Raw genomic sequence first — 22,948 nt, 5'->3', positions numbered from 1 at the left:
TTTGCTCAGGTAGCGCCTCTTGCAAACACTGCAGATTGCAGATATCAAACAGCGGCTGGTCTAAGCAGCGCTTGTATTGCCGTCGCTTCTCAATTTAGGAGCGTTGCTCCTGACGGCGAGCCAAGGAGTGCAATGGTGTCAAGTATTATTAGCTCCAAAACAGTGCTCTCCGAAGAGTGGGTCGCATCCATCTCAGTACGAGGAAGCCATCACTTCTCATCTCCGAAACTCGAGGATAGCCAATACCAAGAACTAATAGTATGAACTTGCCAACCCTGCCTTCCCTTCCATCGAGACCAGCCATCAAGACTGCTGCGCTTTTGAACCGACCAGCGTTGGCGAAGTCCTTGACGGAGGAGGAAGCCACTGTTGCACGCGAATAGCTGATATTAAACATTTTGATGACGTGGGCTCTGATCCTCTGGGCAGCACTTCGCAGAACCCCGCATCACAAAAACAAGCGTCGTTGGTTTGTGGATTTTGTCCCGCCGCGGTGCTATTGAGGCCCGTATTGGCAATTTGGCATCCATTTGCTGGCTAGGGAGCTCGTAGCGAAGATGGAGCTGTGGCTTGGTCTTGAAACATCCTCATCTCTGGTGCAGCGCCCTCGAAAATAGCTGACGACGCAATCTGATCAGCGGCTCCTCCACAATTTCTCCCTGCTGGAGGGGCCGTGGACTCTTGAAACATGGCCAGGTCGATAGAACGTGGCGCTGCACAAGACCACTAATACTGACCCCGCAAGATAGGTAGGATAGGGGAAGCCCAACAGGTGAGGTAGTGAACGATTAGTATCTGCCCAGAGGCTCTTCTCCGAACTTTGTCTGTGATGCGATTGCGCAACCGAGTTGCCGGCTAGGCCTGCCATGCACTGTCATTGGATCGACGACGCTGCAATTAGGGAAAGGCTTGGCGTGCCTAGCTCCGCCATGGCGTACGCCACGGCTCATGGTTCCTTGACCACGGCCATGGTAAAATCTCGGCAAAGGTATGTAAGCATCAGTCATTCAGCCAGCCCGGCTGCGAGAGCGCCCCTGAGTTGCTGCGCCATGGTGACAATGATAACTCAGAATTTCCGGCTAGCTTCGTGCTTGGCAAGGCCCTTTTCGCGGGGAAATTCAATTTACTGGAGATTGAGCGCACTGTACGGAGTACTGGGCCTGACGTTTAGAGAGGTACAGAGGCGAAGCTGTAGACTTCTGGTGAACAGGTTCTTTCGATGAGCCAGCGCCCCGCCACGTGGGACTTGCATATGGTGCAGTACTCAGTAGGAGCCATCAACTCGTAAAGGCGGGAATGTAATGATAACGTTTCTGCGTGTGAGTTGGTATTGTAGAGCGCCTCGGTAACACTTGAATGCAGTACATGCCCTGCAATTACCCCATTTGGCGCGCTGGCGAATGCCAAGAGCAAGGAGGCGAGGCTGTAAAGAATGTATTCCGGAAGAAGAGTCTTGCTCGTTGAATGCTGTATTCCGCTTCGGCGCCGACAAGGTCCAACAAGAAGCCCAGCTCCGGCCACTAGCTGAAGGCCAGGTGGGGGGAGCGCACTGAGTCGCTCCAGCCCCCAAAGGCCGCAAGCCAGTTCACGGACCGCACGAAAGGGGTGGGAAGAGCATCTGGCATGACTTGTTCTCGGGTGATCCGGAATGTGGCGGGGGAGACCGGATTGATGATGGCAATGAAGCGAGATTTTAACTAGCAAAGTGGTGTTTGAGTTCACACCAAACTGGTGGGTATGTAGGGCGAGGCTGCATAATTTTAACCGGAACGCCCACAGGCCGGCTATGTATGTGGTAGGGCTGATGAGTAAGTATCGAGCCCTGTAAGCCTATGCCTCGACAGCTGGGATATTTGTCTTGCTCCAGGGCTTTCACGCCGTCGTCTTTTGCTCACGCCTCGTATGGGCTGTGTATAGCTAGGCTGGCTGGCCTAATACGGCTTGAATGTCGTTGCCAAGGTTATATTTGGAGGTGACGACTCAGTTGTGGTATCAGTGGCCAGCTCAAGGAAGTTACGCCAAGGCACGCTATTGGGACCGCATAACCAGTGAGTTGTTAAAGGAGAATAGTCAGGTGATGGATGACCTATCCTCTGTGTCTCGATGCAACTTTGCGAAAATCGGTTTTCTGAGGTGATTCAAGCACATGACTAGCCAATGTATTAACAGGGACGCAAAGCATGCGGTCTGCATACTGACATGACTCAAACTAGCCGGAGGTTGTAGCTCATTTTCGCAATGGGAACGAAATATGGGTTTCATCCGATTGCTCACCGTGAGACCCTGAAAGCTGCTGCCATTGCATTGAACGCTGTTAGAGCAGCCTTTACCAGTACAAAACAACGTAGCTTCGGCATGCATACTGCGACTCGATACGGCAGAAATTGGTCGCCGGAGGGACCATAGATGCGGCCAATGTTACCAGATAGGGTCGGCCAGTGCAGAAGGCTCAGCCCTGATGCTGACGTGTTTTGGACATGGGCCACGCCAACGGTACCGCGGAGTTCGGGTTTCGCAGTACCCTAGAGTCTGGAGATGGTAACGAACGAACGATCAGATTCGCACAGGCGAGAACGGGCGAATCGAGCTCTTCAAAGGTAGGGTAGATCGTCACGTCCGACTACAGTTATCGGGCTTACTGTTCGTGGTGATCTGGTGCTTAGCTCTGCCTTGCATCAACGATGAGCGGTGATCTGGGACCGGGGGGAGGGGCGTGCGTCGTATTAGTGTCGTACTTCCAGCAACAATTCGGGTCAGCATTGATTAAGAATGACTGCCGTTGCCTGGATGGAATAATTCGCGAGGGTGCACATCAGCGCCCACGCTGAGTGCGGAAGATGATGTGCGTTTGCAGGCTGTTGAGGTGAGAGGCAGCGAAAGTACTAGCCCCGCAGCTGACCGTGGAAAAGCCTCAAAGGGCAAGGCGGCGCGCATACCCCACGTAAAAATGTACTCAGTATGAACAGCCTCGCAGTCCATGGAAGGTCGTGGTGACGGAGATGATGCCTTGGATCAGCACTTGCTTCACAGCCAGGGGTTGATTGTATCACTCGCGTGATCCGGTAAGAAGGCGCAGCTAATCGTGTCTTATGATGCGTGAAGCGGCGTACGAGATGGCCAGATCGAGGAGATGCAGGTGACGATGTGCTGGAAGGCTGAAACAGCCCGCTCCAGCTGCCAACAGGCATGGAGCAGATCGCGGCCTCCAAACACTACTGGTATCTCGCGGGCTGAGACCATATGACTTGGCCGTCTGCTCAAGACCAGACTTGCACGCCGCATCGTCCTAACAGCTTGGGATAACAAACAGTATAGCAGCGGAGCAGCACGCGGGGCAAGCTACCAGCTTTGTGCAACCCATCGCGATGGTACACTGGCAAAACGAAAGGAGCGGACAGCCCTTTCAGTGTTACCGCAGTTCTGCATGAATATACTGAGCGAAAGGGACGATGGCTATGGAGACTGGCATTTTCTGGCATTGTTGGGTAGAGCTACCAGTACAGCCGCCCTTAGCGAGCTGCCTGATAATAACGTTTCGTCGTACTCAGTAATCACAATGCCAATGGGTAAGAGGGTCCAGGACTGCGGTCCAGATCCGAGATTACTGACTCTTGCGGACCACAGACAACAAGTCACATCTCAGGTTCCAATTGCCGACCGTCGAGCCAGGGGGGTGGTGGGCAGCAATGGCCCCATGAGAAGACGAAGCTGGACGACGGACAACACCGCCGCCGCCGCCGCCGCCGCCGTGGCTCCCGCACCCATACGGAAACCCGAACAGCCCCAGCGGAATGGCCAGGACTCGCTCGGTCGCAGGGCCACGCAAGCCTCCAGCCGGTGGAGGCGGCTAAGGCTACAAACTTGGTCCGGATTCCGGGCAGTGGGGACGGGCCATCTCAGCCCAGCAATACTCGAGACTGCAATTTGGAGAGGTGCTAAAGCGGGTTGAATTGCAAGACTTGGCTCCGGTACACAGCCCTTCTTGGGTAATTTCCCGGGCTCCCATTGGCGTGGCGTGCAGGAGCCAGTGACGGCACGCACACAAGTCGCCGCGTGCCCGTTGCAGGAATACAGCCAGGTCGCCGACAGCGAGACTCTACTGTGGCTGGACGTGTGTGTTTGCTCTCCCACGCAGCGTACGAAGAGATTACACATTTGTTCATGGCACCAAGTCGTAGCAGCCTATGGCAGTGTTTAGCAAGAGCACCAGCAAGGCTGGAGCATTAGTCGATTGGATACCTAAAAGGGTGGCGGCGTCTTGTTGATTGCTGCCCAGACTCAGAGGTTCTGGGCGGTAAATACGGCCTCTCGCCAGTGGTCGCCGGAGCGGGAGCAGGTTTCCTCATAAGAACCGGCTTGCCCTTAAGGGCCGGGGCTATACGAGAGGCGCCCCTCTCCCCAGCAACAGACGATCAGACAGAAAGGAGTGAGTGAGTGCGACGAGGTTCGTGGGCCGTGTTCAGGTCGAAAATCCAGGTCGAGCCCGACGTTACCTCGACGTTTCTCGTGATGCTCATGCGCGATTGAGCACAAGTATGGAGTGCTGTTGCAGTTTGGGACAAACTGCACAAGGAGCTGGCCGTTAGGCAGCTGCATCGGGGTTTGACCAGTACTTACAGTGCGCGTTTACCGGCGGGGACTAGTCAAGGCTAAGAATGCGCAACCCGTCAGAGCTATTGGCGTCCACTGGCGCTATGGTCTTCTTACTTCTGGGGAGGGGAGGGGAGCTGCTTGCAAGACGAACAGTCAAAGAGAGTAAAACGGAGGTTAGAGTACTGGTAACCACGGGAGGAAGACAAAAAGGGTCGTGTCAGATCAACGAGCAGTGGTCTTAGTCCCGATTTAAACAGTCAGGCTGCATGATCACATCACACAGAAAGGCCGAACGGGAACGAATAGCGTCGTGCAACCCATGCCACCCACCCTGACAAAACAGACAGACCACCGACAGATCACAGCGGGCGTGTTTTGCTCATCCGCCCGCGTATTCTACCAGATCAGGCTCGCTTCAGCCTTGCGAAGGGAGGTAGATGGTCACTGGTGACAGACTGTGTTAGCGGAGGGGGCTGGGCCAAGGCGCGCCAAGTAACATGTGGCGGAAGTGGGAGAACAGCCCTGGATAAACGATTGTACATCTTTGCTGGGGGGCAGGGGATCATTTCAGCAGCACAAAAGAGAGAGAGAGAGAGAGAGAGATTTCTCTGCTGGATGGTGGTGCCATGACCGGGCATTGTTGGCGGCGATTCTATCGTTGGACGACGTCAAAGGAAGGGAGGCTTGGGCGGAGATGCTAGAAAAGGCTGCCCCGAGTGGTGTGCCTCCCGACAGCGGCGGCGTCGGCGGCGTCGGCGGCGTCCGCCAGTGCAAACAATACTTGAACAGCGCGGGGCAGTAATGCCCAGTCCAGTATTTGCAAATAAGGAGGTATGCATTGCACTCGGGTGCCTAGGCACTCATGGATAATAATAATTATATGAAGGGATAAATAGTTTCAGCGCATGAGTAGTTTCGCCTCTACTCGTGGCAGCGAGCGAGTCGGAGAGAGTTGTCGACCCGCCGCTTGGCCCCTTGGACGACGCCCACCGCGAATGCCACGCACGACTGGTTGGTAACCCACACATATTGGACGGTTAAGGCGCGAGCGATGGGGATCAGGTGCTGGGGCATTTCTCTCCTTCTTACTGGGTATTTCTACTCAGTACTCCGTACTGAGTACTGAGTAAGAGCGGTGGCAACGGGACGGATTGAAATTGCTGGGGGCGTTGCCCTGCCACGAGGGCATTTCAGCGCCAATGTCTGCCTGTCTACAGCTGGCGCATGAGTCTGAAGGCAGGCATGTTGACAAGTGTGCTTCTATAGGTAGGTAGGATACATATGCAAGTCCGAGGCTGTAGCCAGGTGCTTGCCTACGTATCTGTTGATCTGCTCACTGAGTAGGCACTGGTAGGCATGTACACAATGCATACTCAACATCCAAGATTTCAGATAGGGAGGTTGCTCAATAGTAGATGCCTTGCTTGAGAGGCCCCCACTACTTACCAGTGTACTGAGAGTGAACACGTACACCCCTCTCCGTAATTGACGACAGTCTTTTCAGCACCTCCCTCACTCCCTTTGCAGCTGTAGCTGTATGCTGTGTACGCAGTAGAGAGGTCGGCAAGTAAAGACCTGCCTACTTGCCTACTGGTACCTAACCTGCTAGGATAGTTACTTAGGTAGGTGAGTCGAGGCAGTCCAGGCACCCCACACCCCCCTCTCTGGGTGCACTCCCTACACCTGCAGGTGGTTACAGTGTTCGCACGCCCCCGTCAAGCTCACTAATGCAACTCCCTCACCATCCCCGCCAGTAGCACCCCCTTCCTTCCGTCCATCCACCATGCGCCATCCCACCCACCAAGTGCGCTGGGGGGGCCACTGCGGTGGCCTACAGGGCAAGGCTTTGGTGGGTTCCAGCGGGCTCCCTGGGGGGAGGGGGACTGCGTAAGTGTCCTTCTGGCTCTGCGCCGCGGAACCTTAATAATGCCAGGTACTGGTTGTAAGAGTTGGACGGGCTTGGTGCTATAAGACACCACTACAGGTGTCATGCTGGTGCTACAGGCGACCTCTACCCAGGTACCAACAGGCGGGGATTACAGGGCATTACAATGGCACGCCTGAGAGGGGGGGGGGTCCCAGCAAGCCAAGCGCAGCGTCCCCAAGCAGCTGCCGAGCCTACCTGATTGACCTACCTGACCTGCCTGTTCTAAGTAGTGTGTTTTAATCCGCCAACCTCTCTACCTACCAAGTTTTGCCCGCAAATAGTGCACCCACCGAAAAAAAAAAGACTTGCTATATGTACTCAACCCGCCCACCTCTCCGTCTCGTCAAACGCCCTCTCTGAATCCTCCGTTTGCTCGACCTAGTCACCACCTACCTCTCGACATCCTCACCACCGCCTGCATTTCGGCTCGCTCCTGCGTGCCTCTCTCGCATTTTCCGGCTCCTCGACTTTAACCAGCGCTATAGATTGTTTTTCTCGACCTCTCCTATCCTGCGGCAACCTACATTTCGCTTCGCCGTCGTCGTCGCTCGTCTTGTTTGCGTTCCGCGCTTCCGCAAAAAAAGTCGTCGTCATCACCTCGCCTCTCCACCGCACCTCAACCACCGCCGCCCTCGCCGCGACTACTCTTTTTTTTTTTAATCTTGCACAGCCAACTTACCTGCTCCTACCAATCAATCTACGCCTCATCATCTCACCTCCCCAGACGCCTCTTCTATTTTTAAAACGCTTCCTTCTCAGTCGCCTGCCTGGTTTATTTGGATGCTTCGCCCGGCCGTCTTCTCCTCTCTCTCACTCTATGCGGCTTACACGCACTCCGTAATTTAACTGCTACATAACTCCCGCCCGCGACCTCGCTCGCCTTTACTTGCCCATCCTGGCAGCGCCGCCGCCCGACCCTCCTCCACACGCGGGACAGCGAGAGAACGACGCCGCAATGGCCTGTCCTCCCTCATACCGCGAGGTTGCTCCTCCTTTACCAAGTATCAAAATTCACGCTGGAGATCGCTTCTCCCATCACGACATGCCCTTTGGCCGCAGCGGTGCCATGGCTATCCCCGGTGTTGAACCTCGTCACTATGTTCCTCCTCCTCTGCCGCCTCCCCCCGAGCCCTTCGGCGAAGTGTCCCGCCGCCCTCTTGATCTCAAGAGGGAACGTCGAGACTATGCCAGCAACTACAGCAGCCTCAACTCGTCTTATGCCGACCAACGACCCAGCCTCAAGCGCCGAGACACCGGTAGCACGACTGGTGATGAAGGGTACGCCAGCTATGCATCTACAGACCGGTATGCCTTGGAGACAAAGCAGCTGCTATTGCCCTGTCTCAACTCTTCTGCTAACCCTCGCTAGCTCTCGGGAGCCCTTTCCCACCGAATTTGTCGCCCTCCAGCACAACAACTTCAGCTTCAAGTCTGCCGCAGACAGCCACTGCGACAGCATGAAGGCCAAACTCGATTGTCTGCGGCCGCTAGACCGATCGGCGTCTCGCTCCATGCTCGGCGACCTGGCCCACAGGGATGCCCGCCTCCCGCCTCCCGCCAGCCTCCCCGTCCAGCTTCCTATCCATAGCCGCGAGCGTGGCCTTTCAGACTCCCGGGAGTCTTCCTTCTCAGGCTATCGCCACTATGACCGATCGCCCAAGGACGGCTCCGAACTTGACTACTCTTCGCCTCACACCCGTTCACGCCGCAACACTGGCGACGAAACCAACTCTGTTCAGGGAACCTACGATCACCACAGCGCCGAGGACATGGAAATGGAAGAGACCAGTTCTCTGAAGCGTCTTCAAATTGATGAGCCGCACTCGGCCACTGGCGTCAAGCGCAAGGCCCTTAGCCTTCTCGACGAGTACGCTGCATACGGCCCTATCGGGTTGGCCGAGGCCATGCGCCGTCGCGATAGTGGCGCAGTTCGACCCTCCTCAACTGCTCGTCTCGCCACGATTCCCCAAGGCTCCTCACTGTCGGCCGCGTCAACCGCTGCCGTTTCTCGAACCAACTCGTACATGTCTACCATCTCCATCCCCACTGCACAGAACAGTGCCGGTGCACTTAGCCATCGTTCGCCCGGCGGCATCTCCCCCAACGGAGTCTCGCCTACCAGCACCGGCTCGCCATACGCCACAGCATCGTCGCTTAACCCCAGTCCTCGCGGCTCCATCTCGCGTGCTCCTGTCCATAGCAGGGCACCGTCAGGCAGCAGCCCTCGCAAAGTAGGCGAACCCGGCAAGGCTGCCGTTACAAAACTGCAGGGGTTTTACATGTGCGAGTGCTGCCCCAAGAAGCCCAAGAAGTTTGATTCGGCCGAAGAGCTAGCGTGAGTTTTCTACTAGAATGTCACGAAATCGAAGACCAAAGCTAACCCATGTCCAAAAAGTGCACACGAAGCTGAGAAGCAATATGAGTGTAACTACTGTGGCAACCGTTTCAAGAACAAGAACGAGGCCGAGCGCCACCAGAACTCGCTCCATGTTCGACGCCACAGCTGGTCTTGCTCTGCCCTGTCAGGCTATGACCGAGCCTTCCATGAGTCGACCAATAGACCTGGCGAGGCTGACGTGTGCGGCTACTGCGGTGACGAATTTGCTCGCACGGGCATTACTCCGGGTACCGGTGCCCTCAGTGGCGGCGTCCTTCCCAAGCGCCCTACCGACCACGACTGGGACGAACGTATCCGTCACTTGCAGGAAGTGCACAAGTTTAGGGAATGCAATTCCTCCAAGAAGTTCTACCGTGCCGACCACTTCCGACAGCATCTTAAGCATAGCCACGCCGGTACCAGCGGCAAGTGGACCAACATGCTCGAGAATGCGTGCCTTATGGATGAGGATCCCGTGCAACCCGGGAACCGACATTGAATCACAAATGGACTCGAAAAAGTTCAACAATAACAATAAGCAAAGCAAGGAGCACCATGCACATACTGCGCTCCTTTGCAACGAATTTTACGACACATCTTTGACAAGGCAGTGTTGATCAAAGTCATTCAACGGCGTTTTGTATTTAGGTATATATTAGGCAAGGGCAATCGGAACTTGTACTTTTTTTTTTTTCGTGTTTGGTTTGGGGGCAAATTGGCTTGCAATGGCGACATGGTAGGATACCATGATGACCATCTTGATGGAAGCATATGGATACCCAAGTGAATTGTTGTTTCATCTCTTACTATTAGATAGGCTGGTGCTGAGGGGATGGGAAAAGTACCAAATACAGAAATACAGACAGGCTGTCTGCCGGCAGTCGTGCTTTGCATCCACGAAGCTGTCCCCGGTGTACCCGATGTGAGACATGTTGTACAGACGAGATTAACTATCCAGGCTGTGCAAAAATCTAGGTCACGCCATTTGTTGCCAAGGAACGCCAGCAGAGCCTGATGTCTTGCACTAGCGGTCTTGGGAGCTGCGGATGGACTTGTCCTCGAGAGGTTTGTTCCAGGAATGATGGAGACGAGGAAATATTAAAATAAAATAAAATAAAATAGCAGCCAAGACGTATCAGACCAGAAGGAGGGAAAAGTGGTCTGCGTGAGCTTAGTACAGACCCGATCTGACAGGTTGCGAGGGGCGCCGTTATTACCTCGCGTTATCCTGCCCTACGGCAGCCTCGGCAACAACGACGCCGCCAGCCTTGCCCTGCTATTTCTGGCATCATGCGGGCAAAAATCATCTCCGAGACTGTGTCTTGTGCTTCAGGTTCCCGTTTTTTCTTTCTTTAAATAAAGTATCAATTGTTGGACGTTTACTGCCCGATCGACTTGCTAGTATTTCCTGCCACTTGTATACAATCTACAATTGTTATATTATAGCCCCGGGCCCTCGAAAGTACCGTGGACGGAACATGCAAAGAGTTGGTCATCATCTGAAGCTGCGAGGGAATATTTTTTTTTCCTTCAAAAAAAAAGAGCTTTTACATGACAAAGAGACGGCAGTTCGTTTAAGGCGAGGCTGCCTTGTGTCAACATCAATAATAAGAGTTGCGTCCAAAAAAAGAACAAGAGTAGGCTCAAGCCGCGCGCGAAAGATGAATTGCAAAACAAAGGGACAAAAAAAAAGACACTAAAAACTTGCAACAAGGGCCAAAATTTAAATCGCAACGATTTGATTCGTCCAAGTCCGACAGGATCTCGGTCTTTTCCTCCTTTTGAACGGAGGGGGTTTGGTTGCACCCCTTCCCCCCATGACGACTGACAACGGCCGTTTCCCTTAGGGCTGAGCTTATTTCTCCTTCTGGGTTGGTGTCGTCGCGTGGAAAGGAAACAATACGACGAACCGCCAGCCACAGATTCGGCCTGTCCTTGTCAGCGCAAAAAGGAAGTGAAAAAAAAAAAGGGAAAGGTGGGAAAAGAATCAAGGGCTCCCGCCATCGATTCGAGTCCAGCACCGCTAATATGGCCAGTTGTGCGCCCCCTCCCCCCAAACCTATGAACTCTACCCAAAAGACAGTCGGTACAAGCATTTGTTACTGTCTCCAGTACTAGTAGTTACATATCCTCCAAGACCTTTGTTGACGGAATGTTAATACGCGTATCTTTGTCTACTAGCTCCCTTTTGGCCTTTCCTCGTCGGCACTAGCCTCGTCCAAGAAAGGATATCAAGGCCGCCGGGGGGGGGGGATTTCATTTTTTAAACTTTTGGCGTCTTTTGCTGTCGAAGAAAAGGGCATGATTTTTTTTTTTTTGGATGCCATCTCGAAAGAGCGACAACAAAAACTGTTATCAGTAGCATACAGAAGTCGCTGCTTATTTGTCGACTCGTCACGAGTCTCGGTCCCGTGTGTGGGCACAACGCTGTCGGCTTTTGTCTCTCAGGAAAGCCAAAAAGGCAAGACTGAATGTCCGAAGCCAGTACACAATGAAATCTTGGCACCAAGCAACCAACGAAATCCTGTCTATTCAGAAAGGGGCTTATTTTGTCCGTGCCTCGCTCTTTCTCACACCACTGCCTCCCCTCCCCTGCAAGATCCTAGGACCATGCCAAGAGGCTTCAGACGCGCCGCCGCTGGGAATGGCGGGATAGAGAGGAAGCTTACAAGTTTGTGCGAAGGAGCCAACTGGAGATTCCGGTTGACGGCGTGGGGACAAAGCGCGCGTGCGGGAGTCCAAACTAGTGCGACCAGCGCGCCATCTTTCTACTTTCTCCCACGTCCCGAAGCTAAAAGAATAATCTGGCCCAGCCCGCCTGTAGGGCAGGAAGCGAAACAAACAGGGCACACACACACCCCCCCGGGGGACGGACCATGCCAATTCCTAGTTGGTGGATAATATCAAAGGGCAACAAAAGTCAGCCACGGTGATTACTCTACGTTGCGGCGGCGATAGCCTCGCGGCAATCAATGACTCTCCTGGGTAAGCGTCTCCGGGATTTAGGACCGCCGTTGAAAACAGAATCTCACCCAGGTCGACCTACTTTCGTTTCTAGTTTTGTGTCCCGGCTTCACCAGCAAGTAGCATTGTCATCACCTGCTAACGGACTGAACATGGTTCGTTCAACACTTTCCCGCTCAACAATCATCATTTTGGCACCCCCCCTTCCTTCTCCATCTCCATTGGGGGTGCCTGTGTCATGCAGTGTTGAAGCCGGCCGGCAACGGGCCTGTCAATTGTTTGGGCAGGAAACTTTCTTGTCGGGGGCTGAAATTGCGGATCCCAAGAATGAATGGGACGAACATGCTTGGACACTGTTGCGAGAAACAAAAAACAAAGTGCATTGGGCGCCATCGACCGCCACGGAACCAAAACCCTAAAAGTAAACGTACATGATACATATGTAGGCAGCGGCTGGCAGCAGCTGGAAATCGGGGACGTATGGATCTTGTAAGACGGAAAGTTGGCTTGATGGGGGTGTTGGCAGGGATGCCCATCTGCCTTTTTCTTTTTCTTTTTTCTTTTTTTTTTGCCTTTGCCTTTGCCGTTGCCGTTGCCTTACGCCATTGTGCTATTGTATAAGCTGAAAAAAAAAAAGACAGCGAGTCAGCTTGGATCACGATGTAGCTCCCGGCTCTCAGCTGTATACCTGACTGGTCAGCGCTCGTCTTTTTTCCAAACATGGAATTACAAGGCGGCAGCCAGATTTTTTAGAAAAAAAAAAAAAAAAGGAAAACCCCCAGGGCTGTGTCTCGCGTGGCAAAAGCCTCAACTCCCACTCCACCCTTCTCTCCCTCCCTTGCTTCCTTGTCTCGTCTACCGCCCTGTAAGGCAAAGAGTACACACACACACGTCGATCCTCTTTATGGACAGAAGCCGGGCACACTTAAAAAACACACTCGAAAAGTATTAAAAAAAAAGGGCGTAATAATAAGCCATTGGAGGGGGAGGGGGTGTCATCCGACCACGGCGGTGCCGTTTCGGCCGGCACGCCCTCTTCCTCTCTAACCGCATTCATTATTCAAACGAGCCTTGAACAAGAGAGAGGGAGGGGTAGCGGCGGCGCGCGTTGCACAGACACTCTGAGCTGGGACCCCGACAATCCCGAGAACTACGATAGGTGGGAACCCAGAAGAGAAAGGGGGGGGCCGCCGAGGAGGAGAGTGCGGCTTCCGGCCCAGCCTTTTGACAAAAACCAACCCAGAGAGAGAAGCAGCTCGCTCCGGCGCAGCATACCCAACCCACTCGGGGCTCGGTTGGTACATACATGTACGTTATCACGGCCACAAGCAGCGGGGTGTTTCGGTCCTCCCGTCCGTCCCTGTCTAAAAAAAGGGAAAAAAAGAGGGATTCGCGGGAACGGTTCATGATTTTCTTGGGCCCGTGTTGCGATGAACTCCTCACCAATGGCGGCGTACCGCAAAGGCGACAGGTTTCTTTTTTTTTTAATTCGGATTATGAACCGTTTTTTTTTTCTCTTGAAAAATGTACCTTTACCCCTCTTCCGGCCCTCGCTGCTTGACTTGAAGGAGAAAGGGAAAAAAAAAGAAAGGGCCGGGAAAAAAAAACCAGACGGATCCAGAAAACCGCACATCATCAGTAAAAGTCCGGTCAGCACCCTATTTTGGTGTTTCCTGCCCACACTCCGCCAGCCGCTCTTCGAAAAGAGCGGCTGGCGGAGCAGCGTCGCATTGTGCGGCACGTAGATCTTGGCAGGGCCTTGGGTTTGTTTTTCCCGGGTGCATGTGGGCAGGTAGGCCGGGCTGGCTGTGGTGATGTGACATATCGCAAAGTCCCCTCCCCCCCCTCTGGTCGATTACGTTTTGGTCGTGTAGGCTTGATTGCGCAGTTGCAAGTAAGGAAGAGCCGTTGATTCTAGGAAATGGGAAATAAACATGTGCTGGTGCCCGAAGATCTGTTCTGCCGTAGAGCGTCTTTCAACCCTGGCGAAAGCAGAAATGTTCTTTCTCAAACTACGGAAACCCGACATTCTCGTCTTTTTTTTTTAGAAAAAAAAACTTTCACTTTCACTTTCACTTTCACGCTTCAGCTTTGGGACCTACTACATTGACTCCTTGGCTTACATGGAGCCGCCAGCACCGGCCACATCCTGGGCATGATGCTGTGTAAGCGGATATGAGATTGTCAGGCGACAGGCTACAGGGGCAGATACTGATTCAAAATGAAAAAAAAAAACGCCTTCTAGTTTGTGGCGTGTTGCGGGGAGACGTCGCTAGGCTCGTTTGTGGAATGACGAAAGAAGCACCGGGCGAGTTTTGGAAGGGGCTGAGCTCTGTGCAAGTTGAAGTTGGGGCATGATATCATCCGCCTGTAGGGTATGAGCATCTTTTGAGTTATAAGATGGTACGGGTGCGTGCCTGATACATCATACTGTAACCTGCCCCTGGCATGCCGACGACCGGTGATGTGTGAAACCCGGCCTTGAAGCTGACAGTCGGCGGGCCGGCAGTTGACAACTTGCCGGCATTGCATGGGCAGCGGCTCGGAACGATGGCGTCACTGCTTTGAAGCAATGTATGTGCACTCTGAAATCAAATCTTCAAAGGCGAGTTTTAATCAATTTTCGATCCTTCTGCGTTCTTTACGTACTTGATATCCCGCCCCCCTGCTGCCAGCTCCCAGCTGCCGGACTCTAGAATCGGTCCAACTCTGACGTTTCCCCCGTTATGCACGTAAGGGCTATTGAAGAAGACCGTAGACGACTCTTCTATATCATCCATCTGGAAATGGTCTCCCAAAGCGGCGCATACCTAGATCCCGGACGTGCAGTGCGGTTCGCTAGCTTTGTTTGATACGACGACCGGTTGTCAGCTTTCGGGATTCCAGCAACGTCTTACACACTTGTCCGAACCCTTTTCCCTCCCCCTCTTCACGGGGGTCGTAAGCCTAATGAAGCGTCTTCCAGAACCCTTCATATTTTCACAAAAGAAAAAAGGATCAGCGCAACTACAGCCGCCATGCGACCGCCCGCATGTAAAGGGGTGTGTATACGTGGCTTCGGCCGAGTGGGACATTGAATCCTTCTGGGTATATATGGAGGCTGCTTTGCAAGGCTCCCCGTCCGCACGCCCAAAATTTTGAGAACAACTCGTTTACACCCTCCCCCCCCCTTCCTTGACATTCTTATTACGCCATGGAAGGTCGGACAGAAGATTGCTACGTTTTTTTAAGTGGGACAGTCGGACAATTGGGCCGTACGATGTTGTCCGATGCTCGTCGATTTGGCCAGCCGGTGGCGGTGCCGAGAGCCTCGTCGTTCTATTTCAGCCCTCTCTGATGATGGATTGCCCAAAGCTCGCGAGCCTTGTGGGCAGCCTGAAAATTCTCCGAGAAGAACGTTTACCTTCTCCGTTTGCGTCCAAAGCCAGCTCTCGGCGTCGTGGATAAGTCGAGGAAAACACTGCGCTCGTAATGCGTGATGCGAAGCCGCGTTGTCCAGCATCACGCCCCTCCGAAATGTTTTGACCATGGCATAATCATATTCCACTACAGCCCATATTTCCCAACTCTAACAATACAATCGTACATGGGTTTCGGCGTCTCGAATTGCTAGGCACTCCCTACTGGGGGAAGAGCTCAGGGTTGCTTCAATGTCGACGGTCCCGTCAGCCAGCCAGCCTTTCTCGTTCATCCTGCATATACATGTTGACGACACAATCCAGAAAATGTGCCGAAAGATACTCGGCCCATTGATCAAAGAATGAACTTTGGCAAGGGTTTCAAAACCCATGATATTGCTCTAAATCTGCAAGGAAAATGTTGCGCAAGGCAACATTCTCCGCTTTGACCAATGCCGGCGCGTGCTCGGCAACTTCTATACTCGGAAACTAAACCCTGGCAATTTTTCTTCCCACCACAGCCAATCTTCTTACAACACAACGTTCGTTTAAAAGTGCCGTCTGAACCTAAGGAGAGGAGGTGAGGGCCGCGCTATTCGATAACAGGACAAGCCCGTACCATGTCGCGTGCCCGTTGAACACGCCCCCCCCCTCCCTCTCTCCCTACTTTTCGCCTTGTGTAGCTGGAACTGGAAAGGTTGCAGCCCTAGCTCGTTTGGCTACGATCGCTGAGCCCTATGGCTATTCCAGGATTGGCTGTACTCTTGCACTGCTCGGAGTCTAGGCGGGGTCAAGCCGCTCAGACTGCTGATCTTGACCTGTTTGCTTCTTACCATATCCTCCTCGCATATTGTGTCACATGTGTACATCGACTGCCAGTCTACCAGCGTATCATACATAGACAGTCTTCTCCGGTAATATACTAGCTGCTATCAACCTAACAGCTTCGAAGAGGTAACAGTGCTATTTCTGTAGATCTTGTTGCCACTGGCATCGATGTAGCAGCTGCTGTCTCGGATAGAAACGTATAAGTCGAGGTCAAAGCATCCGTACTAGTCTATCATCAGCGTATTCCAGCTGTGAAATACCGGACATTGACAATGGCTTGAACATAGGAGGCTATTACCCTATTGGTTGTAAGTGTACTATTGGTTGAGATGCCCGTCCTCCTTCTGCTATTTAGTCATCAGGCAGCTTTAGTCGTTGTAAAATTTCTCTTCACATGCTAATTAGAGACTTTTATATGACAGCGTTTACCGTCAATACTTTTTCATACCCATGTCTGGACGAATTTGTGAACTCAGCGTAAATACGTCACTTGCAGTCCTTATTAGCCTCTTGGAAGGGTCTGTTGACCATCTTTAGAGTATGGAGATGTATCCTATTTCTGCTTTCCACATCTGTATTATAGTAAAACATGAGGACTTTGAGTGAGTTCCTCTAGAGTTTTAGCATGAACTCGTCATTGTCACCCTCTGCAATGACGCAATTGCTTCCTCCAGACTATGGTTCTTATTGGTCTGGAGAATTCATTCTCTCTTCAAGTGTACATCCATGGCCGGAGGATACAAATCAAGCAAAGACAGCCATTGTATCGGCAGTAACTGTACAGCCAAAAGAGCTGGTGCCCATATGATTTATTCGATTAAAAACCAAACGACAGAGTTGGGTGTGTTGGGTGTGTCACAAAGATCAAGAGAGTCTTCGAGCTCGACAAGCACAAAATGACTATCCGAACGCAGATAGACGGCACTCAGATCATCCCATCATCGTAGGATAGATGGTGCGATTTGCTCTACTTGCCAATCACTGGATTTTGATATGGCGGTTCGTAAAAATTGACACCTGTCTGTTCTTCTTGCGGTAGCTCTGTCAACTACTAGCTCAAGCCGTACCTTGAGCTCGGCTCTTGAAAAAGCTGTTTACTGACCAAGGCATGTCTTCACACAATGAAGACTTAGAGGGAACGTAGTACTTTGAAACGATTGGCCCTCGAGGGCCCTGGGCAACGTGATATCAGCAGTTGATGATAGACTTCATGGGGTCAGCAGAGGCTATGAGCGCATCGAAATTTAAGTGTGGATAGCGGAGTCTCGTCACCAAGTATAACGTGTGACACGCCTTGTCCTTCCACTAGAGAATTCGCCGAGTGTTCAGTTCTTCAATCACTGACTGAGCGAGGCACCTCGCCGTGTACTCGCTGATGTCCCGGCCGAAAGTCGATAAGGCGTCATCTCTCGCTGTGGCGTATTCCAAGTCACTGAATCTCAAGTTGGGCCTAGGTTCGGCTACTCAAGGCAACTTAGAAACGATGTGTACAGAGTTGACCCTGTCAGAGACAAGATCCATGGCCATAGATGGCTGTAGCCCTGAGTCATGGCAGCGTCTCATCGGTATACCAAAAGACCCATCATATTCACCCAAAGTATTGTTTCTGTGCCCTTAGTGGACTTGATGAGAAGCGAAACGACATTGCATCGATAGAGACCTGTGTATCCCATGGGGGCTCAGCCGGTTTTGACAAGGTAGTAAGGGTGTCACTTAAAGAGCCTTGGATCGTAGAAATCATGTGTCAGACGGTTCGGCTGTTTGTACACGTTTCGAAGCCGGCATGTCGAGAACTAAAGTGTTTCTTGCTGGTGCCGTTGTAGTGTTCCGATGAAAAGACGGCAACCGATCAAAGTGCTTAAGATCTTGTCTGCAGAGAAACAATTTGATCAACCACGCTTATAATATTCTATGGAAAAACATCTTTGTGTTCTATTTCTGATCGACATGGCATAAATGTGATGTTGTGCGACCAACACAGACGCGACGACGACCGAGAGAAATGTAGCGGAGGCATACATCGCTGAGAAGCTCCCAAGTGCTCGTTCAGCAAGGCGCTTGAGGTATTCGCTTGTTAGTTTCAATCCGTGACAGTAGATAAGAGCGCATAGAAGTCTTGTACAGTACGAAAACAAATATCTCGCAGATAGGAGGGCACTGTTGGGCAAAGCCCGGCATCAGCACTCCTTATTAACGCCCACCCTAAGAGCCGCATGGGCAACACCCTTGCAATTACGCGTCTTGCTGTTGCTACTATGTTTGCACGCCTGCCTTGTTTCTGCCGTCCTCTCATCAACCACTGGTCATTGCGAGTGCCTCAAGCTTGAGATGGTCTTCACTTGTGCCATACCTCCCAGTACCTCTCCGCTCTGTATTCTTCACTTCGCTTCGCGCAGCCTCTTCGAAGCTCAGCTTCGCTTTTTCTTGCAACAGGCGAATAGATATGAATCGAATTGGCGGTAGTCATTCGAAATTGGGAGAGTCTGTATTCACGGCCGGTCAAGCTGGCAACTCGGTTCAGGCTCGTGCCTGCGGGACAGCTGGAGCTTCATTGCACTTGGTCATTGTAAATGGATCAAAATTAACACCAGTTTGTCTTTTCAAGTGGTTCAAGGTTCCAACGAACTATTACTGCAGGGTTGAGAGTGTCTTGGCGATTCCGAGGGGACGAGAGAATCTCCTGCAGGTGGCCGTCCCTGACTTGTTTGGTCGTTGATATCGAGGTACTCGCGAAGACAACGTGCTAGTACAACCTCATCTGTTGTCGCGTTACTGGTCTACTGGCAAAAGGTAGGTACCACACCAATTGGTGAATTATTTGGTCTTATGTAGTTTGACATCTGTGGCGGTAAGTAGTCGAGTACAACACATAGTGGACTTTAGGGCAATCTTGGCCTGAAAAGGTCTTCTTTAGGTTAAAGCGTATAGGAGAAAATAGATATGTAGTTCTTAGTAAATCACAGCCGTTTTCTTTTTTTAACAATTCTTCATCTTCCCCAGCGCAACGCAGCGCTTCTGCCCATTGAAACTGTGACTCCCTCCCGCCCAACCGGCCAGATCGGCTCATCGTTGGCGAGTCCCAAACGCGGCGCAAGATATCGATCAGAAAGGGCACCGAGTGAATCCGCAGGTACCGGGTCGAATGGACGTGCAGTCCTGGTTAACCGGGCAGCCGAGCTCGGGGGTTCCGTTGCAGCAGCAGCATTCTGCCAGCGTAGGCGGCTTTCGTGCCTCGAGGGGGGAGGCGGCCACGAGCGCCGCAAAGGTGAGAGTAATGAGTGTTTGGATCTGCATTTTTTTGATTGTAGGAGATGGCAAGGTTTTTGAAGAGGGGAATGAGCTGGGATGAGATATCGGGCCAAACTGGAGGCAATAGCGGCTTTATATAGACTTGACAGTCCCCCCTTCGAGCACTCGCATCTCCAGTTGCCTACCTGCGGCCGAGAGTCTGGGCCCTTTGATGAATTAAATTGATTCTAGATGCAAACGGAACGGCCAAGCGCTTCTCACAACCCCGCGACGCTCCCCCTTGCAAACGCTACGGCAGCCCTTGAGGTATTGCTTCACGGCCATTACCTATTCAAGCCAAGTTGGAATGATTCGTCTCGTGTACCCTGAATGAGGCGTTCTATGATCAGCCATCCAACAGTTCTCGGACTATACAGATACAGTGTAAAAAGCTTTGCTCGAGAGCCCGTCGTGGAAACTCACAACGCCTACGCGCCCTCATCATTTCAAAGGCAGAAAGCGAGGCTCAGCGAGCAGTTCACGACGAATCGCTTCTGGCGCTTCTTATTTGGTATCCTAATCATCGCAGCTCCAGCAACTCATCATACTCCAGTCTTTGCACTGCCTCCAGCGCCGCCGCTAACAAAACTCTTGGCAGTCAGCTTACTGGGCGCGCCTGGCGCCTTGGCTTGGCACATGCCGCCACAGCGAGTCTCAAGAAGGAAGGCATTTACAAACGCGGAGAAGAGAATCACAAACCAATTGTTTTTTTTTCCTGCGTGGATATTCGCGAGAAGATAGAACAGCCGCTAATAAGATGGCAGTGCGTCACAAGTCCGTTCAGAAGTTGCACCTGCTATATTCAGGAACCGCCGAGGGCTAGCCACCAATGGGCGTCTTGTCTCGGTAACATGTCTTTTCGAAATCACCACCAAGGAAAGCCGATGGTCCGAGATGGAGACTTCACTTTCACTTTTTTAAGCTTAATCAAACTACACTGTCCCAGAGTACGATCCACGCTCTTTGCGGCCTCGATCCTGGTAGTTGATAAATGGCTGTCAAGGCTCTGGCTGTGGGGCGACGACATCATGGTTAGGGGCATGGACGTCATTGTCGCTTGGCGTTGCAAGAAGAGGTCAAAAGTCACCGAGAGCGTAACTACAAACTATGCAACGCCTCCCAGCTTGTATTCTCTCTCCATCTTGGTTGATGCAGGCACGGAAACAGCACCGAATTTCGAACTGCTGTGTGCAGTTTCAGAGGATATAATAGCCGGTCAAGTCGTCCAGAGCCAACGGGCCCGTGAAAGAGCATAAAATCGCCCTTGAATGCTGCGGTCGTGCGCGCCGGCCCCGGCTGTCCATCACGCAAATACAAAAAGCAATGTACATTCCACCGGGATCCAAGCTGGCAAGTCAAACTCCGCCCTTTCTCCCCGAATCAAATCAACATGTTTCTCTAACATGACGACTAGGAGTCGGCGGACCAGCCATCATCGTACAGGCGCGCGGCAGCCGGCAGCGGCATCGCGGCCGGGGGTGTGGCGGCCAAGAATGCCGGCGGCGACGAGAGGAGCACGCGCTTCATCCTGGGCTTCGGTATCGGCGTGCCTATCCTGCTCATCCTGGTTGGCGCCGTCTGGTATTTCCGCCGGAGGCGGGCGCGCAAATCGGCGGCGGCTGGCATGAAGACAGGAACCAAGGAGAAGAAGAAGAAGAAAAACGGGCAAAATGTTGGAAACGGCAAGGGACGGCAGCGGAAGCGCAAAGCCCGCTGGAGAGGCCTTGGCTGGCCGGAGCGCTTGAAGCCCGTGCCGGCGCCGGCAGCATATCGCAAATCCGACAAGGACATACTACCTACCATGCTCTGATACCCATATATTCGCTTCGAGATATTATGTTTTTAGCAAGTCAATTTTCATTTCCGTCTGCTTTTTCATTCAAGTTGTCTTGGCCTGCCCTGCCCATCACCACAGCGTGGTGGCCATCTCTTAGCAGCGTCACTTTTTTTCAAAAAAAAAAAAAAAAAAAAAAAAAACTCACGCTGCATGATCCAAAAGTAGAATGACAAGCACACCATTAGCAATGCAATTGTCCTCTACTCAGGGGCGGGTATCACTCAGTTCTGTGCAAGTTGGCGAGAAGTTGAAGTGCGGCACGTGGTGAGGCACGTGACCTCAAATTTACCATTTCGAACCAGCCCATTCTGCGCAGGAGAAGCTTCATGCGCAAGCTGGACGACAAGAGAGTGTGTCTTCCTACTCTAATTGCGTCATTCAGAGCATCGCCGACGACGCCTTCTCTTTCTACTCGCCCCCCCAGATCGGGCTGCGACCGTCCGCGATGCCACAAAAGCCCATCCGCCTACCGCCTCTGGAGGTTCTTCGCGTCAAGAACCCCAAGCGCAACCCCAAGAACCCTTGCACCGTAGTCATGTCCAGCGTCCTCGGTACGTTTTTTTTTTTTTGACCTGTTCTTTCTATCCTCTTTGAATTTTAAGCTCTCTCTTGCAATTGTGATTCTTGCGCTAACGGTCAAATGTCGGGTCGGGGACAAAAAGCTTGCTGGGCTTCCGCAGGATACAACGCCGCCGGGTGCGCCGCCATCGAGACGCAGCTGCGGCAGTGCATGGACGGCCCCAAGCCGCAGCCCGCGCCGCCCAACACCATCAACCACCACATGGGCCGTCTGGGCCGGTACATAACCTACGACGGCAAGCCGACGTAAACGAGACAAGAAAGGAACGGACCGAAACGAGACATACCCTGCATACCCCTGGGCTGATCTCTCGCGGGAGGAAGCGCGCGCGCGCGCGAGAGAGAGAGAGAGAGAGAGAGAAAGATGCGCCGGGCAGGGGGCCGCATAGGTTGCAAAGACTCAAAGGTGGTTTCCGGGAGAGGCTTTCTCACCCGATGCAACAAAACACGGCAAGAGTAGTGGAAGAGTTGAAGAGGACAGACTTTTTTGCGTCTGTCGTAAGCTGGGGAGGCCAGTGAGCCATCGAATGAACACAACATGCTGGCGTTTTTTTCCTTTTTCTTTGTTGGAAATAAATATCAAAAGGCTGCCTGGGTACGAGGCACCGTGTATAATATTCATAAAATGGAGGAGGGGGGTGCGGCAGACCCAAATAGCTGCATATGCTCCCAATCATTTACAAGCGTCTCATCAGAAAGCCATGTACAATACCAAAAAATATTCACACCATTTTCGTTATACTGTCGAGTCAATATGGGCTGAACATTACCAACACACACTCGCTCCAGACATCACGGCAGAAAACTTCACACTTGAGCCTTGTCGAAAAAAGTAGGGCATACAAGGAAGGTTAGTTTATTGCTTTGAAATTCGACATTCCTTTTCCGCCAGGGTAAAGCTGCACGACATTTCAGCCCACCAGCGGTATCAACCAAAAAAATCTAACTGCGTCAAAACAAGAAAAAGAAGGGGGAGAATATAATAAAAGGGAAAAATTCAAGAGAGAAGAATGAGAAAGCAGCAGTCTATCCAGCGTTGAATGTAGCAGCGCACCCTCTCCCTCCCTCTTCTGTATCCTCCTCCAGTGTCCGAGACCACAGGTCAGGAGAAAAATAAAGCAGATGGTTTCTGAATCGTATTTCCTTGTCCGCTGTTG

The 22,948-nt window shown here is 52.4% G+C and overlaps 3 protein-coding genes across 3 annotated transcripts; all 3 read left to right on the top strand.

The window, feature by feature from the left end:
• Window positions 1-7,475: 7,475 nt before the first annotated feature.
• On the top strand, window positions 7,476-9,396 carry V2A60_009823 (uncharacterized protein; the record flags this gene model as incomplete). The annotated part of the gene is made up of 3 exons (XM_083261087.1): window positions 7,476-7,825; window positions 7,890-8,855; window positions 8,916-9,396. 3 exons carry the CDS (start codon window positions 7,476-7,478, stop codon window positions 9,394-9,396), a joined length of 1,797 nt encoding a protein of 598 aa, XP_083117213.1.
• A 9,833-nt stretch (window positions 9,397-19,229) lies between these two features.
• V2A60_009822 (uncharacterized protein) lies at window positions 19,230-21,185 on the top strand (the record flags this gene model as incomplete). The annotated part of the gene is made up of 2 exons (XM_083261086.1): window positions 19,230-19,352; window positions 20,790-21,185. 2 exons carry the CDS (start codon window positions 19,230-19,232, stop codon window positions 21,183-21,185), a joined length of 519 nt encoding a protein of 172 aa, XP_083117212.1.
• Window positions 21,186-21,657: 472 nt separating this feature from the next.
• Window positions 21,658-22,041, top strand: V2A60_009821 (mitochondrial 37S ribosomal protein mS37; the record flags this gene model as incomplete). The annotated part of the gene is made up of 2 exons (XM_083261085.1): window positions 21,658-21,763; window positions 21,893-22,041. 2 exons carry the CDS (start codon window positions 21,658-21,660, stop codon window positions 22,039-22,041), a joined length of 255 nt encoding a protein of 84 aa, XP_083117211.1.
• Between the last annotated feature and the right edge of the window lie 907 nt (window positions 22,042-22,948).

Source organism: Cordyceps javanica, chromosome 7 (genome assembly GCF_051103115.1).
Source record: "Cordyceps javanica chromosome 7, complete sequence".
Lineage (NCBI taxonomy): Eukaryota > Fungi > Ascomycota > Sordariomycetes > Hypocreales > Cordycipitaceae > Cordyceps > Cordyceps javanica.
This window is presented reverse-complemented; position numbering and strand designations above follow the sequence as displayed.